We start from the raw sequence: 15,504 nt of genomic DNA on the forward strand, positions 1-15,504 counted from the left end.
GGTGCAGCTGTCGTGGTTGTTGGTGCAGTAGTTATGGTTGTTGTTGCAACAGTCGTGGTTGTTGGTGCAGTAGTTAGGGCTGTTGGTGCAGCTGTCGTGGTTGTTGGTGCAGCTGTAGTTGATGTTGCTTCTGCTGTAGTGGTTGTTGGTGCAGCTGTCGTGGTTGTTGTTGCAACAGTTGTGGTTGTTGGTGCAGTAGTCAGGGCTGTTGGTGCAGCTGTCGTGGTTGATGGTGCAGCTGTAGTTGATGTTGCTTCAGCTGTAGTGGTTGTTGGGGCAAATGTAGTGGTTTTTGGTGCAGCTGTAGTGGATGTTGGTGAAGCTGTAGTGGTTGTTGGTGGTGATGTCATGGTTGTTGGTGCAGCAGTTGTGGATGATGGTACAGCTGTCGTGGCTGTTGGTGCTGCTGTCGTGGGTGTTGGTGCAGCTGTTGTGGTTGTTGGTGCAGTAGTTATGGTTGCTGTTGCAACAGTCGTGGTTGTTGGTGCAGGTGTAGTTGATGTTGCTTCAGCTGTAGTGGTTGTTGGAGCCGCTGTAGTGGTTGTTGGTGCAGCTGTCGTGGTTGTTGTAGCAACAGTCGTGGTTGTTGGTGCAGTAGTCAGGGCTGTTGGTGCAGCTGTCGTGGTTGTTGGTGCAGCTGTAGTTGATGTTGCTTCAGCTGTAGTGGTTGTTGGGGCAGCTGTAGTGGTTGTTGGTGCAGCTGTCGTGGTTGTTGGTGCAGCTGTATTGGATGTTGGTGCACCTGTAGTTGTTGTTGGTGCAGCTGTCGTGGTTGTTGGTGCAGCTGTCGGGGTTTTTGGTGAAGCTGTAGTGGTTGTTGGTGGAGATGTCGTGGTAGTTGGTGCAGCTGTCGTGGATGTTGGTGCACCTGTAGTGGATGTTGGTGCAGCTGTTGTGGTTGTTGGTGCAGCAGTCGTGGGTGTTGGTGCAACAGTCGTGGTTGTTGGTGCAGCTGTCGTGGTTGTTGGTGCAGCTTTTGTGGTTGATGGTGCAGCAGTTGTAGATGTTGTTGCAGCTGTTGTGGTTGTTGGTGCAGCTTTTCTGGTTGATGGTGCAGCAGTTGTAGTTGTTGGTGGAGATGTCGTGGTAGTTGGAGCAGCTGTCTTGTTTTTTTGTGCAGCTGTAGTGGATGTTAGTGCAGGTGTCGTAGTTGTTGGGGCAGCTGTAGTGGTTGGTGGTGTAGATGTCATGGTTGTTGGTGCAGCTGTCGTGGTTGTTGGTGCAGCTGTATTGGATGTTGGTGCACCTGTAGTTGTTGTTGGTGCAGCTGTAGTGGATGTTGGTGCACCTGTAGTGGATGTTGGTGCAGCTGTCGTGGTTGTTGGTGCAGCCGTTGGGGTTTTTGGTGAAGCTGTAGTGGTTGTTGGTGGAGATGTCGTGGTAGTTGGTGCAGCTGTCGTGGATGTTGGTGCACCTGTAGTGGATGTTGGTGCAGCTGTTGTGGTTGTTGGTGCAACAGTCGTGGTTGTTGGTGCAGCTGTCGTGGTTGTTGTTGCAGCTGTCGTGGTTGTTGGTGCAGCTGTCGTGGTTGTTGGTGCAGCTTTTGTGGTTGATGGTGCAGCAGTTGTAGATGTTGTTGCAGCTGTCGTGGTTGTTGGTGCAGCTTTTGTGGTTGATGGTGCAGCAGTTGTAGTTGTTGGTGGAGATGTCGTGGTAGTTGGAGCAGCTGTCTTGGTTTTTTGTGCAGCTGTAGTGGATGTTAGTGCAGGTGTCGTAGTTGTTGGGGCAGCTGTAGTGGTTGGTGGTGTAGATGTCATGGTTGTTGGTGCAGCAGTTGTGGATGTTGGGACAGCTGTCGTGGCTCTTGGTGCAGCTGTAGTGGATGTTGGTGCAGCTGTAGTTGATGTTGGTGCAGCTGTCGTTGTTGTTGGTGCAGCTGTTGGGGTTTTTGGTGAAGCTGTAGTGGTTGTTGGGGCAGCTGTAGTGGTTGTTGGTGCAGCTGTCGTGGTTGTTGGTGCAGCTGTATTGGATGTTGGTGCACCTGTAGTTGTTGTTGGTGCAGCTGTAGTGGATGTTGGTGCACCTGTAGTGGATGTTGGTGCAGCTGTCGTGGTTGTTGTTGCAGCTGTCGTGGTTGTTGTTGCAGCTGTCGTGGTTGTTGGTGCAGCTGTCGTGGTTGTTGGTGCACCTTTTGTGGTTGATGGTGCAGCAGTTGTAGTTGTTGGTGGACATGTCGTGGTAGTTGGAGCAGCTGTCTTGGTTTTTTGTGCAGCTGTAGTGGATGTTAGTGCAGTTGTCGTAGTTGTTGGGGCAGCTGTAGTGGTTGGTGGTGTAGATGTCATGGTTGTTGGTGCAGCTGTAGTGGATGTTGGTGCAGCTGTAGTTGATGTTGGTGCAGCTGTCGTTGTTGTTGGTGCAGCTGTAGTGGATGTTGGTGCACCTGTAGTGGATGTTGGTGCAGATATCGTGGTTGTTGGTGCAGCTGTCGTGGTTGTTGGTGCAGCTGTTGTGGTAGTTGGTGCAGATGTTGGGGTTGTTGGTGAAGCTGTAGTGGTTGTTGGTGGAGATGTCGTGGTAGTTGGTGCAGCTGTCTTGGTTATTGGTTCAGCTGTCGTGGTTGTTGGTGCAGCTGTAGTGGATGTTGGTGTAGGTGTCGTGGTAGTTTGTGCACCTGTAGTGGATGTTGGTGCAGCTGTCGTGGTTGTTGGTGCAGCTGTCGTGGTTGTTGGTGCAGTAGTTGTGGTTGTTGGTGCAGCTGTCGTGGTTGTTGGTGCAACAGTCGTGGTTGTTGGTGCAACAGTCGTGGTTGTTGGTGCAACAGTCGTGGTTGTTGGTGCAGCTGTCGTGGTTGTTGGTGCAGCTGTCGTGGTTGTTGTAGCAACAGTCGTGGTTGTTGGTGCAGTAGTCAAGGCTTTTGGTGCAGCTGTCGTGGTTGTTGTTGCAACAGTCCTGGTTGTTGGTGCAGTAGTCAGGGCTGTTGGTGCAGCTGTAGTTGATGTTGCTTCAGCTGTAGTGGTTGTTGGGGCAGCTGTAGTGGTTGTTGGTGCAGCTGTCGTGGTTGTTGGTGCAGCTGTCGTGGTTGTTGGTGCAGCTGTAGTGGATGTTGGTGCACCTGTAGTGGATGTTGGTGCAGCTGTCGTGGTTGTTGGTGCAGCTGTCGTGGTTGTTGGTGCAGCTGTAGTGGATGTTGGTGCAGCTGTAGTGGATGTTGGTGCAGCTGTCGTGGTTGTTGGTGCAGCTGTTGTGGTTGTTGGTGCAACAGTCGTGGTTGTTGGTGCAACAGTCGTGGTTGTTGGTTCAGCTGTAGTGGATGTTGGTGCAGCTGTAGTGGATGTTGGTGCAGCTGTAGTAGATGTTGTTGCAGCTGTCTTGGATGTTGGTGCAGCTGTAGTAGTTGTTGGTGCTTGTGTTGTGGTTGTTGGTGCAGCTTTTGTAGTTGTTGGTGGAGATGTCGTGGTAGTTGGAGCAGCTGTCTTGTTTTTTTGTGCAGCTGTAGTGGATGTTAGTGCAGGTGTCGTAGTTGTTGGGGCAGCTGTAGTGGTTGTTGGTGCAGCTGTCGTGGTTGTTGGTGCACCTGAAGTGGTTGTTGGTGCAGCTGTCGTGGTTGTTGGTGCAGCTGTAGTGGATTTTGGTGCAGCTGTAGTGGATTTTGGTGCAGCTATAGTGGATGTTGGTGCAGCTATAGTGGTTGTTGGTGGAGATGTCTTGGTTGTTGGGGCAGATGTAGTGGTTTTTGGTGCAGCTGTAGTGGATGTTGGTGAAGCTGTAGTAGTTGTTAGTGGAGATGTCATGGTTGTTGGTGCAGCAGTTGTGGATGTTGGTACAGCTGTCGTGGCTGTTGGTGCAGCTGTCTTGGGTGTTGGTGCAGCTGTCGTGGGTGTTTGTGCAGCTGTCGTGGTTGTTGGTGCAGTAGTTATGGTTGTTGTTGCAACAGTCGTGGTTGTTGGTGCAGTAGTTAGGGCTGTTGGTGCAGCTGTCGTGGTTGTTGGTGCAGCTGTCGTGGTTGTTGGTGCAGTAGTTATGGTTGTTGTTGCAATAGTTGTGGTTGTTGGTGCAGTAGTCAGGGCTGTTGGTGCAGCTGTCGTGGTTGATGGTGCAGCTGTAGTTGAAGTTGCTTCAGCTGTAGTGGTTGTTGGGGCAGATGTAGTGGTTTTTGGTGCAGCTGTAGTGGATGTTGGTGAAGCTGTAGTGGTTGTTGGTGGAGATGTCATGGTTGTTGGTGCAGCAGTTGTGGATGATGGTACAGCTGTCGTGGCTTTTGGTGCTGCTGTCGTGGGTGTTGGTGCAGCTGTTGTGGTTGTTGGTGCAGTAGTTATGGTTGCTGTTGCAACAGTCGTGGTTGTTGGTGCAGTAGTCAGGGCTTTTGGTGCAACTGTCGTGGTTGTTGGTGCAGGTGTAGTTGATGTTGCTTCAGCTGTAGTGGTTGTTGGAGCAGCTGTAGTGGTTGTTGGTGCAGCTGTCGTGGTTGTTGTAGCAACAGTCGTGGTTGTTGGTGCAGTAGTCAGGGCTGTTGGTGCAGCTGTCGTGGTTGTTGGTGCAGCTGTAGTTGATGTTGCTTCAGCTGTAGTGGTTGTTGGGGCAGCTGTAGTGGTTGTTGGTGCAGCTGTCGTGGTTGTTGGAGCAGCTGTATTGGATGTTGGTGCAGCTGTAGTGAATGTTGGTGCAGCTGTAGTGGTAGTTGGTGCAGCTGTTGTTGATATTTCTGCAGCTGTAGTGGATGTTGGTGCAGCTGTCGTGGTTGTTGGTGCAGCTGTAGTGGATGTTGGTGCACCTGTAGTGGATGTTGGTGCACCTGTAGTGGATGTTGGTGCAGCTGTCGTAGTTGTTGGTGCAGCTGAAGTGGATGTTGGTGCAGCTGTCGTGGTTGTTGGTGCAGCTGTCGTGGTTGTTGGTGCACCATTCGTGGTTGTTGGTGCAACAGTCGTGGTTGTTGGTGCAGCTGTCGTGGTTGTTGGTGCAGCTGTAGTGGATGTTGGTGCAGCTGTCGTGGTTGTTGGTGCAGCAGTCGTGGTTGTTGGTGCAACAGTCGTGGTTGTTGGTGCAGCTGTCGTGGTTGTTGGTGCAGCTGTCGTGGTTGTTGGTGCAGCTGTAGTGGATGTTGGTGCACCTGTATTGGATGTTGGGGCAGCTGTCGTGGTTGTTGGTGCAGCTCTTGTGGATGTTGGTCCAGTAGTTATGGTTGTTGGTGCAGCTGTAGTGGATGTTGGTGTAGGTGTCGTGGTAGTTGGTGCAGCTGTTGTGGTAGTTGGTGCAGCTGTTGTGGTAGTTGGTGCAGTAGTCAGGGCTGTTGGTGCAGCTGTCGTGTTTGTTAGTGCAGCTGTCGTGGTTGTTGGTGCAGCTGTAGTGGATGTTGTTGCAGCTGTCGTGGATGTTGGTGCAGCTGTAGTAGTTGTTGATGCAGCGGTCGTGGTTGTTGGCGCAGTAGTCAAGGTTGTTGGTGCAGCTGTCGTGGTTGTTAGTGCAGCTGTCGTGGTTGTTTGTGCAGCTGTAGTGGATGTTGGTGCACCTGTAGTGGATGTTGGTGCAGCTGTCGTGGTTGTTGGTGCAGCTGTTGTGAATGTTGGTGCAGTAGTTATGGTTGTTGGTGCAGCTGTAGTGGATGTTGGTGTAGGTGTCGTGGTAGTTGGTGCAGCTGTTGTGGTAGTTGGTGCAGTAGTCAGGGCTGTTGGTGCAGCTGTCGTGGATGTTGTTGCAGCTGTCGTGGATGTTGGTGCAGCTGTAGTAGTTGTTGATGCAGCTGTTGTGGTTGTTGGTGCAGCTGTCGTGGTTGTTGGTGCAGTAGTCAGGGCTGTTATTGCAGCTGTCGTGGATGTTGCTGCAGCTGTAGTAGTTGTTGATGCAGCTGTTGTGGTTGTTGGTGCAGCAGTTGTGGATGTGTGTGCTTGTGTTGTGGTTGTTGGTGGAGATGTTGTGGATGTCGGTGCAGCAGGCGTGGTTGTTGGTGCAACAGTTGTGGTTGTTGGTGCAACAGTCGTGGTTGTTGGGGCAGCTGTCATGGTTGTTGGTGCAGCTGTCGTGGTTGTTGTTGCAGCTGTCGTGGTTGTTGGTGCAGCTGCAGTGGATGTTGGTGCAGCTGTTGTGGTTGTTGGTGCAGCTGTAGTGGTCTTTGATGCACCTGTAGTAGTTGTTGGTGCAGCTGTTGTGGTAGTTGTTGCAGCTGTAGTGGTAATTGGTCCAGCTGTAGTAGATGTTGTTGCAGCTGTCGAGCTTGTTGGTTTAGCTGTTTTGGTTGTTGGTGCACCTGTAGTGGTTGTTGGTGAAGCTGTATGGGTTGTTGGTGGAGATGTCATGGTAGTTGTTGCAGCTGTTGTTGTAGTTGGTGCAGCTGTAGTTGATGTTGCTGCAGCTGTAGTGGATGTTGGTGCAGCTGTTGTGGTAGTTGGTGCAGCTGTAGTTGATGTTTCTGCAGCTGTAGTGGATGTTGGTGCAGCTGTTGTGGTTGTTGGTGCAGCTGTAGTGGATGTTGATGCACCTGTCGTGGTTGTTGGTGCAGCAGTCCTGGTTGTTGGTGCAACAGTCGTGGTTGTTGGTGCAGATGTCGTGGTTGTTGGTGCAGCTGTAGTGGATGTTGGTGCAGCTGTCGTGGATGTTGGTGCAGCTGTAGTAGTTGTTGATGCAGCTGTTGTGGTTGTTGGTGCAACAATCGTGGTTGTTGGGGCAGCTGTAGTGGATGTTGGTGCACCTGTAGTGGATGTTGGTGCAGCTGTCGTAGTTGTTGGTGCAGCTGTAGTGGATGTTGGTGCAGCTGTCGTGGTTGTTGGTGCAGCTGTCGTGGTTGTTGGTGCAGCATTCGTGGTTGTTGGTGCAACAGTAGTGGTTGTTGGTGCAGCTGTCGTGGTTGTTGGTGCAGCTGTAGTAGATTTTGTTGCAGCTGTAGTGGATGTTGGTGCAGCTGTCGTGGTTGTTGGTGCAGCTGTAGTGGATGTTGGTGCAGCTGTCGTGGATGTTGGTGCAGCTGTAGTAGATTTTGTTGCAGCTGTAGTGGATGTTGGTGCAGCTGTCGTGGTTGTTGGTGCAGCTGTAGTGGATGTTGGTGCAGCTGTCGTGGATGTTGGTGCAGCTGTAGTAGTTGTTGATGCAGCTGTTGTGGTTGTTGGTGCAACAATCGTGGTTGTTGGTGCAGTAGTTATGGTTGTTGGTGCAGCTGTAGTGGATGTTGGTGTAGGTGTCGTGGTAGTTGGTGCAGCTGTTTGGGTAGTTGGTGCAGCTGTTGTGGTAGTTGGTTCAGTAGTCAGGGCTGTTGGTGCAGCTGTCGTGGTTGTTAGTGCAGCTGTCGTGGTTGTTGGTGCAGCTGTAGTGGATGTTGGTGCAGCTGTAGTAGTTGTTGATGCAGCTGTTGTGGTTGTTGGTGCAGCTGTCGTGGTTGTTGGCGCAGTAGTCAGGGTTGTTGGTGCTGCTGTCGTGGTTGTTAGTGCAGCTGTCGTGGTTGTTGGTGCAGCTGTAGTGGATGTTGGTGCACCTGGAGTGGATGTTGGTGCAGCTGTTGTGAATGTTGGTGCAGTAGTTATGGTTGTTGGTGCAGCTGTAGTGGATGTTGGTGTAGGTGTCGTGGTAGTTGGTGCAGCTGTTGTGGTAGTTGGTGCAGTAGTCAGGGCTGTTGGTGCAGATGTCGTGGATGTTGTTGCAGCTGTCGTGGATGTTGGTGCAGCTGTAGTAGTTGTTGATGCAGCTGTTGTGGTTGTTGGTGCAGCTGTCGTGGTTGTTGGTGCAGTAGTCAGGGCTGTTATTGCAGCTGTCGTGGATGTTGGTGCAGCTGTAGTAGTTTTTGATGCAGCTGTTGTGGTTGTTGATGCAGCAGTTGTGGATGTGTGTGTTTGTGTTGTGGTTGTTGGTGCAGTTGTTGTGATTGTTGGTGGAGATGTTGTGGATGTCGGTGCAGCAGGCGTTGTTGTTGGTGCAACAGTTGTGGTTGTTGGTGCAACAGTCGTGGTTGTTGGGGCAGCTGTCATGGTTGTTGGTGCAGCTGTCGTGGTTGTTGGTGCAGCTGTCGTGGTTGTTGGTGCAGCTGCAGTGGATGTTGGTGCAGCTGTTGTGGTTGTTGGTGCAGCTGTAGTGGATGTTGATGCACCTGTAGTAGTTGTTGGTGCAGCTGTTGTGGTAGTTGGTGCAGCTGTAGTGGTAATTGGTCCAGCTGTAGTAGATGTTGTTGCAGCTGTCGAGCTTGTTGGTTTATCTGTTTTGGTTGTTGGTGCACCTGTAGTGGTTGTTGGTGGAGATGTCATGGTAGTTGGTGCAGCTGTTGTGGTAGTTGGTGCAGCTGTAGTTGATGTTGCTGCAGCTGTAGTGGATGTTGGTGCAGCTGTTGTGGTTGTTGGTGCAGCTGTAGTGGATGTTAATGCACCTGTCGTGGATGTTGGTGCAGCAGTCGTGGTTGTTGGTGCAACAGTCGTGGTTGTTGGTGCAGCTGTCGTGGTTGTTGGTGCAGCTGTAGTGGATGTTGGTGCAGCTGTCGTGGATGTTGGTGCAGCTGTAGTAGTTGTTGATGCAGCTGTTGTGGTTGTTGGTGCAACAATCGTAGTTGTTGGGGCAGCTGTAGTGGATGTTGGTGCACCTGTAGTGGATGTTGGTGCAGCTGTCATAGTTGTTAGTGCAGCTGTAGTGGATGTTGGTGCAGCTGTGGTGGTTGTTGGTGCAGCTGTCGTGGTTGTTGGTGCAGCATTCGTGGTTGTTGGTGCAACAGTCGTGGTTGTTGGTGCAGCTGTCGTGGTTGTTGGTGCAGCTGTAGTAGATGTTGTTGCAGCTGTCGAGCTTGTTGGTTTAGCTGTTTTGGTTGTTGGTGCACCTGTAGTGGTTGTTGGTGAAGCTGTATGGGTTGTTGGTGGAGATGTCATGGTAGTTGGTGCAGCTGTTGTGGTAGTTGGTGCAGCTGTAGTTGATGTTGCTGCAGCTGTAGTGGATGTTGGTGCAGCTGTTGTGGTTGTTGGTGCAGCTGTAGTGGATGTTGATGCACCTGTCGTGGTTGTTGGTGCAGCAGTCGTGGTTGTTGGTGCAACAGTCTTGGTTGTTGGTGCAGCTGTCGTGGTTGTTGGTGCAGCTGTAGTCGATGTTGGTGCAGCTGTCATGGATGTTGGTGCAGCTGTAGTAGTTGTTGATGCAGCTGTTGTGGTTGTTGGTGCAACAATCGTGGTTGTTGGGGCAGCTGTAGTGGATGTTGGTGCACCTGTAGTGGATGTTGGTGCAGCTGTAGTGGATGTTGGTGCAGCTGTAGTGGATGTTGGTGCAGCTGTCGTGGTTGTTGGTGCAGCTGTCGTGGTTGTTGGTGCAGCATTCGTGGTTGTTGGTGCAACAGTTGTGGTTGTTGGTGCAGCTGTCATGGTTGTTGGTGCAGCTGTAGTGGATGTTGGTGCAGCTGTCGTGGTTGTTGGTGCAGCTGTAGTGGATGTTGGTGCACCTGTATTGGATGTTGGTGCAGCTGTCGTGGTTGTTGGTGCAGCTGTAGTGGATGTTGGTGTAGGTGTCGTGGTAGTTGGTGCAGCTGTTGTGGTAGTTGGTGCAGCTGTTGTGGTAGTTGGTTCAGTAGTCAGGGCTCTTGGTGCAGCTGTCGTGGTTGTTAGTGCAACTGTCGTGGTTGTTGGTGCAGCTGTAGTGGATGTTGGTGCAGCTGTAGTAGTTGTTGATGCAGCTGTTGTGCTTGTTGGTGCAGCTGTAGTGGATGTTGGTGCAGCTGTAGTGGATGTTGGTGCAGCTGTCGTGGTTGTTGGTGCAGCTGTCGTGGTTGTTGGTGCAGCATTCGTGGTTGTTGGTGCAACAGTCGTGGTTGTTGGTGCAGCTGTCGTGGTTGTTGGTGCAGCTGTCGTGGATGTTGGTGCAGCTGTCGTGGTTGTTGGTGCAGCAGTCGTGGTTGTTGGTGCAACAGTCGTGGTTGTTGGTGCAGCTGTAGTGGATGTTGGTGCACCTGTATTGGATGTTGGTGCAGCTGTCGTGGTTGTTGGTGCAGCTGTTGTGGATGTTGGTGCAGTAGTTATGGTAGTTGGTGCAGCTGTTGTGGTAGTTGGTGCAGCTGTTGTGGTAGTTGGTTCAGTAGTCAGGGCTGTTGGTGCAGCTGTCGTGGTTGTTAGTGCAGCTGTCGTGGTTGTTGGTGCAGCTGTAGTGGATGTTGGTGCAGCTGTAGTAGTTGTTGATGCAGCTGTTGTGGTTGTTGGTGCAGCTGTCGTGGTTGTTGGCGCAGTAGTCAGGGTTGTTGGTGCAGCTGTCGTGGTTGTTGGTGCAGCTGTCGTGGTTGTTGGTGCAGCTGTAGTGGATGTTGGTGCACCTGTAGTGGATGTTGGTGCAGCTGTTGTGAATGTTGGTGCAGTAGTTATGGTTGTTGGTGTAGCTGTAGTGGATGTTGGTGTAGGTGTCGTGGTAGTTGGTGCAGCTGTTGTGGTAGTTGGTGCAGCTGTTGTGGTAGTTGGTTCAGTAGTCAGGGCTGTTGGTGCAGCTGTCGTGGTTGTTAGTGCAGCTGTCGTGGTTGTTGGTGCAGCTGTAGTGGATGTTGGTGCAGCTGTAGTAGTTGTTGATGCAGCTGTTGTGGTTGTTGGTGCAGCTGTAGTGGATGTTGGTGCAGCTGTAGTGGATGTTGGTGCAGCTGTCGTGATTGTTGGTGCAGCTGTCGTGGTTGTTGGTGCTGCATTCGTGGTTGTTGGTGCAACAGTCGTGGTTGTTGGTGCAGCTGTCGTGGTTGTTGGTGCAGCTGTAGTGGATGTTGGTGCAGCTGTCGTGGTTGTTGGTGCAGCAGTCGTGGTTGTTGGTGCAACAGTCGTGGTTGTTGGTGCAGCTGTCGTGGTTGGTGGTGCAGCTGTAGTGGATGTTGGTGCACCTGTATTGGATGTTGGTGCAGCTGTCGTGGATGTTGGTGCAGCTGTAGTAGTTGTTGATGCAGCTGTTGTGGTTGTTGGTGCAACAATCGTGGTTGTTGGTGCAGTAGTTATGGTTGTTGGTGCAGCTGTAGTGGATGTTGGTGTAGGTGTCGTGGTAGTTGGTGCAGCTGTTTGGGTAGTTGGTGCAGCTGTTGTGGTAGTTGGTTCAGTAGTCAGGGCTGTTGGTGCAGCTGTCGTGGTTGTTAGTGCAGCTGTCGTGGTTGTTGGTGCAGCTGTAGTGGATGTTGGTGCAGCTGTAGTAGTTGTTGATGCAGCTGTTGTGGTTGTTGGTGCAGCTGTCGTGGTTGTTGGCGCAGTAGTCAGGGTTGTTGGTGCTGCTGTCGTGGTTGTTAGTGCAGCTGTCGTGGTTGTTGGTGCAGCTGTAGTGGATGTTGGTGCACCTGGAGTGGATGTTGGTGCAGCTGTTGTGAATGTTGGTGCAGTAGTTATGGTTGTTGGTGCAGCTGTAGTGGATGTTGGTGTAGGTGTCGTGGTAGTTGGTGCAGCCGTTGTGGTAGTTGGTGCAGTAGTCAGGGCTGTTGGTGCAGCTGTCGTGGATGTTGTTGCAGCTGTCGTGGATGTTGGTGCAGCTGTAGTAGTTGTTGATGCAGCTGTTGTGGTTGTTGGTGCAGCTGTCGTGGTTGTTGGTGCAGTAGTCAGGGCTGTTATTGCAGCTGTCGTGGATGTTGGTGCAGCTGTAGTAGTTTTTGATGCAGCTGTTGTGGTTGTTGATGCAGCAGTTGTGGATGTGTGTGTTTGTGTGGTGGTTGTTGGTGCAGTTGTTGTGATTGTTGGTGGAGATGTTGTGGATGTCGGTGCAGCAGGCGTTGTTGTTGGTGCAACAGTTGTGGTTGTTGGTGCAACAGTCGTGGTTGTTGGGGCAGCTGTCATGGTTGTTGGTGCAGCTGTCGTGGTTGTTGGTGCAGCTGTCGTGGTTGTTGGTGCAGCTGCAGTGGATGTTGGTGCAGCTGTTGTGGTTGTTGGTGCAGCTGTAGTGGATGTTGATGCACCTGTAGTAGTTGTTGGTGCAGCTGTTGTGGTAGTTGGTGCAGCTGTAGTGGTAATTGGTCCAGCTGTAGTAGATGTTGTTGCAGCTGTCGAGCTTGTTGGTTTATCTGTTTTGGTTGTTGGTGCACCTGTAGTGGTTGTTGGTGGAGATGTCATGGTAGTTGGTGCAGATGTTGTGGTAGTTGGTGCAGCTGTAGTTGATGTTGCTGCAGCTGTAGTGGATGTTGGTGCAGCTGTTGTGGTTGTTGGTGCAGCTGTAGTGGATGTTAATGCACCTGTCGTGGATGTTGGTGCAGCAGTCGTGGTTGTTGGTGCAACAGTCGTGGTTGTTGGTGCAGCTGTCATGGTTGTTGGTGCAGCTGTAGTGGATGTTGGTGCAGCTGTCGTGGATGTTGGTGCAGCTGTAGTAGTTGTTGATGCAGCTGTTGTGGTTGTTGGTGCAACAATCGTAGTTGTTGGGGCAGCTGTAGTGGATGTTGGTGCACCTGTAGTGGATGTTGGTGCAGCTGTCGTAGTTGTTGTTGCAGCTGTAGTGGATGTTGGTGCAGCTGTGGTGGTTGTTGGTGCAGCTGTCGTGGTTGTTGGTGCAGCATTCGTGGTTGTTGGTGCAACAGTCGTGGTTGTTGGTGCAGCTGTCGTGGTTGTTGTTGCAGCTGTAGTAGATGTTGTTGCAGCTGTCGAGCTTGTTGGTTTAGCTGTTTTGGTTGTTGGTGCACCTGTAGTGGTTGTTGGTGAAGCTGTATGGGTTGTTGGTGGAGATGTCATTGTAGTTGGTGCAGCTGTTGTGGTAGTTGGTGCAGCTGTTGTGGTAGTTGGTGCAGCTGTTGTGGTAGTTGGTGCAGCTGTAGTTGATGTTGCTGCAGCTGTAGTGGATGTTGGTGCAGCTGTTGTGGTTGTTGGTGCAGCTGTAGTGGATGTTGATGCACCTGTCGTGGTTGTTGGTGCAGCAGTCGTGGTTGTTGGTGCAACAGTCTTGGTTGTTGGTGCAGCTGTCGTGGTTGTTGGTGCAGCTGTAGTCGATGTTGGTGCAGCTGTCATGGATGTTGGTGCAGCTGTAGTAGTTGTTGATGCAGCTGTTGTGGTTGTTGGTGCAACAATCGTGGTTGTTGGGGCAGATGTAGTGGATGTTGGTGCAGCTGTCGTGGTTGTTGGTGCAGCATTCGTGGTTGTTGGTGCAACAGTTGTGGTTGTTGGTGCAGCTGTCGTGGTTGTTGGTGCAGCTGTAGTGGATGTTGGTGCAGCTGTCGTGGTTGTTGGTGCAGCAGTCATGGTTGTTGGTGCAGCATTCGTGGTTGTTGGTGCAACAGTTGTGGTTGTTGGTGCAGCTGTCGTGGTTGTTGGTGCAGCTGTAGTGGATGTTGGTGCAGCTGTCGTGGTTGTTGGTGCAGCAGTCGTGGTTGTTGGTGCAACAGTCGTGGTTGTTGGTGCAGCTGTCGTGGTTGTTGGTGCAGCTGTAGTGGATGTTGGTGCACCTGTATTGGATATTGGTGCAGCTGTCGTGGTTGTTGGTGCAGCTGTTGTGGATGTTGGTGCAGTAGTTATGGTTGTTGGTGCAGCTGTAGTGGATGTTGGTGTAGGTGTCGTGGTAGTTGGTGCAGCTGTTGTGGTAGTTGGTGCAGCTGTTGTGGTAGTTGGTTCAGTAGTCAGGGCTGTTGGTGCAGCTGTCGTGGTTGTTAGTGCAGCTGTCGTGGTTGTTGGTGCAGCTGTAGTGGATGTTGGTGCAGCTGTAGTAGTTGTTGATGCAGCTTTTGTGGTTGTTGGTGCAGCTGTTGTGGTTGTTGGCGCAGTAGTCAGGGTTGTTGGTGCAGCTGTCGTGGTTGTTGGTGCAGCTGTAGTGGATGTTGGTGCACCTGTAGTGGATGTTGGTGCAGCTGTTGTGAATGTTGGTGCAGTAGTTATGGTTGTTGGTGCAGCTGTAGTGGATGTTGGTGTAGGTGTCGTGGTAGTTGGTGCAGCTGTTGTGGTAGTTGGTGCAGTAGTCAGGGCTGTTGGTGCAGCTGTCGTGTATGTTGTTGCAGCTGTCGTGGATGTTGGTGCAGCTGTAGTAGTTGTCGATGCAGCTGTTGTGGTTGTTGGTGCAGCTGTCGTGGTTGTTGGTGCAGCTGTCGTGGTTGTTGGTGCAGTAGTCAGGGCTGTTATTGCAGCTGTCGTGGATGTTGGTGCAGCTGTAGTAGTTGTTGATGCAGCTGTTGTGGTTGTTGATGCAGCAGTTGTGGATGTGTGTGTTTGTGTTGTGGTTGTTGGTGCAGTTGTTGTGATTGTTGGTGGAGATGTTGTGGATGTCGGTGCAGCAGGCGTGGTTGTTGGTGCAACAGTTGTGGTTGTTGGTGCAACAGTCGTGGTTGTTGGGGCAGCTGTCATGGTTGTTAGTGCAGCTGTCGTGGTTGTTGGTGCAGCTGTCGTGGTTGTTGGTGCAGCTGCAGTGGATGTTGGTGCAGCTGTAGTGGATGTTGATGCACCTGTAGTAGTTGTTGGTGCAGCTGTAGTAGTTGTTGGTGCAGCTGTTGTGGTAGTTGGTGCAGCTGTAGTGGTAATTGGTCCAGCTGTAGTAGATGTTGTTGCAGCTGTCGAGCTTGTTGGTTTAGCTGTTTTGGTTGATGGTGAACCTGTAGTGGTTGTTGGTGAAGCTGTAGTGGATGTTGTTGCACCTGTAGTGGATGTTGGTGCAGCTGTTGTGAATGTTGGTGCAGTAGTTATGGTTGTTGGTGTAGCTGTAGTGGATGTTGGTGTAGGTGTCGTGGTAGTTGGTGCAGCTGTTGTGGTAGTTGGTGCAGCTGTTGTGGTAGTTGGTTCAGTAGTCAGGGCTGTTGGTGCAGCTGTCGTGGTTGTTAGTGCAGCTGTCGTGGTTGTTGGTGCAGCTGTAGTGGATGTTGGTGCAGCTGTAGTAGTTGTTGATGCAGCTGTTGTGGTTGTTGGTGCAGCTGTAGTGGATGTTGGTGCAGCTGTAGTGGATGTTGGTGCAGCTGTCGTGGTTGTTGGTGCAGCTGTCGTGGTTGTTGGTGCAGCTGTCGTGGTTGTTGGTGCAGCATTCGTGGTTGTTGGTGCAACAGTCGTGGTTGTTGGTGCAGCTGTCGTGGTTGTTGGTGCAGCTGTAGTGGATGTTGGTGCAGCTGTCGTGGTTGTTGGTGCAGCAGTCGTGGTTGTTGGTGCAACAGTCGTGGTTGTTGGTGCAGCTGTCGTGGTTGTTGGTGCAGCTGTAGTGGATGTTGGTGCACCTGTATTGGATGTTGGTGCAGCTGTCGTGGTTGTTGGTGCAGCTGTTGTGGATGTTGGTGCAGTAGTTATGGTTGTTGGTGCAGCTGTAGTGGATATTGGTGTAGGTGTCGTGGTAGTTGGTGCAGCTGTTGTGGTAGTTGGTGCAGCTGTTGTGGTAGTTGGTTCAGTAGTCAGGGCTGTTGGTGCAGCTGTCGTGGTTGTTAGTGCAGCTGTCGTGGTTGTTGGTGCAGCTGTAGTGGATGTTGGTGCAGCTGTAGTAGTTGTTGATGCAGCTGTTGTGGTTGTTGGTGCAGCTGTTGTGGTTGTTGGCGCAGTAGTCAGGGTTGTTGGTGCAGCTGTCGTGGTTGTTGGTGCAGCTGTAGTGGATGTTGGTGCACCTGTAGTGGATGTTGGTGCAGCTGTTGTGAATGTTGGTGCAGTAGTTATGGTTGTTGGTGCAGCTGTAGTGGATGTTGGTGTAGGTGTCGTGGTAGTTGGTGCAGCTGTTGTGGTAGTTGGTGCA

General features: G+C 51.6%; 2 protein-coding genes across 2 annotated transcripts in view; both read right to left on the reverse strand.

Moving 5' to 3' along the window:
* Positions 1–346: 346 nt before the first annotated feature.
* On the reverse strand, positions 347–2,172 carry LOC141281572 (uncharacterized). The gene is made up of 4 exons (XM_073813435.1): positions 2,129–2,172; positions 1,539–1,813; positions 654–1,267; positions 347–427 (listed from the first exon to the last, which is right to left on the reverse strand). Exons 1-4 carry the CDS (start codon positions 2,170–2,172, stop codon positions 347–349), a joined length of 1,014 nt encoding a protein of 337 aa, XP_073669536.1.
* Positions 2,173–2,536: 364 nt separating this feature from the next.
* Positions 2,537–15,504, reverse strand: part of LOC135743676 (uncharacterized) — a 19,644-nt gene continuing 6,676 nt past the window's right edge. The window contains exons 5-12 of the mRNA XM_073813444.1: positions 14,435–14,969; positions 11,789–11,998; positions 8,009–8,218; positions 6,314–7,021; positions 6,056–6,202; positions 4,185–4,354; positions 2,886–3,542; positions 2,537–2,611 (exon numbers count right to left, since the gene is read on the reverse strand). Coding sequence (XP_073669545.1) covers positions 2,537–2,611; positions 2,886–3,542; positions 4,185–4,354; positions 6,056–6,202; positions 6,314–7,021; positions 8,009–8,218; positions 11,789–11,998; positions 14,435–14,969 — 2,712 coding nt within the window. The remainder of the gene's footprint in view (positions 2,612–2,885; positions 3,543–4,184; positions 4,355–6,055; positions 6,203–6,313; positions 7,022–8,008; positions 8,219–11,788; positions 11,999–14,434; positions 14,970–15,504) is intronic.

This window comes from Paramisgurnus dabryanus, chromosome 2, assembly GCF_030506205.2.
Source record: "Paramisgurnus dabryanus chromosome 2, PD_genome_1.1, whole genome shotgun sequence".
NCBI classification, from domain to species: domain Eukaryota; kingdom Metazoa; phylum Chordata; class Actinopteri; order Cypriniformes; family Cobitidae; genus Paramisgurnus; species Paramisgurnus dabryanus.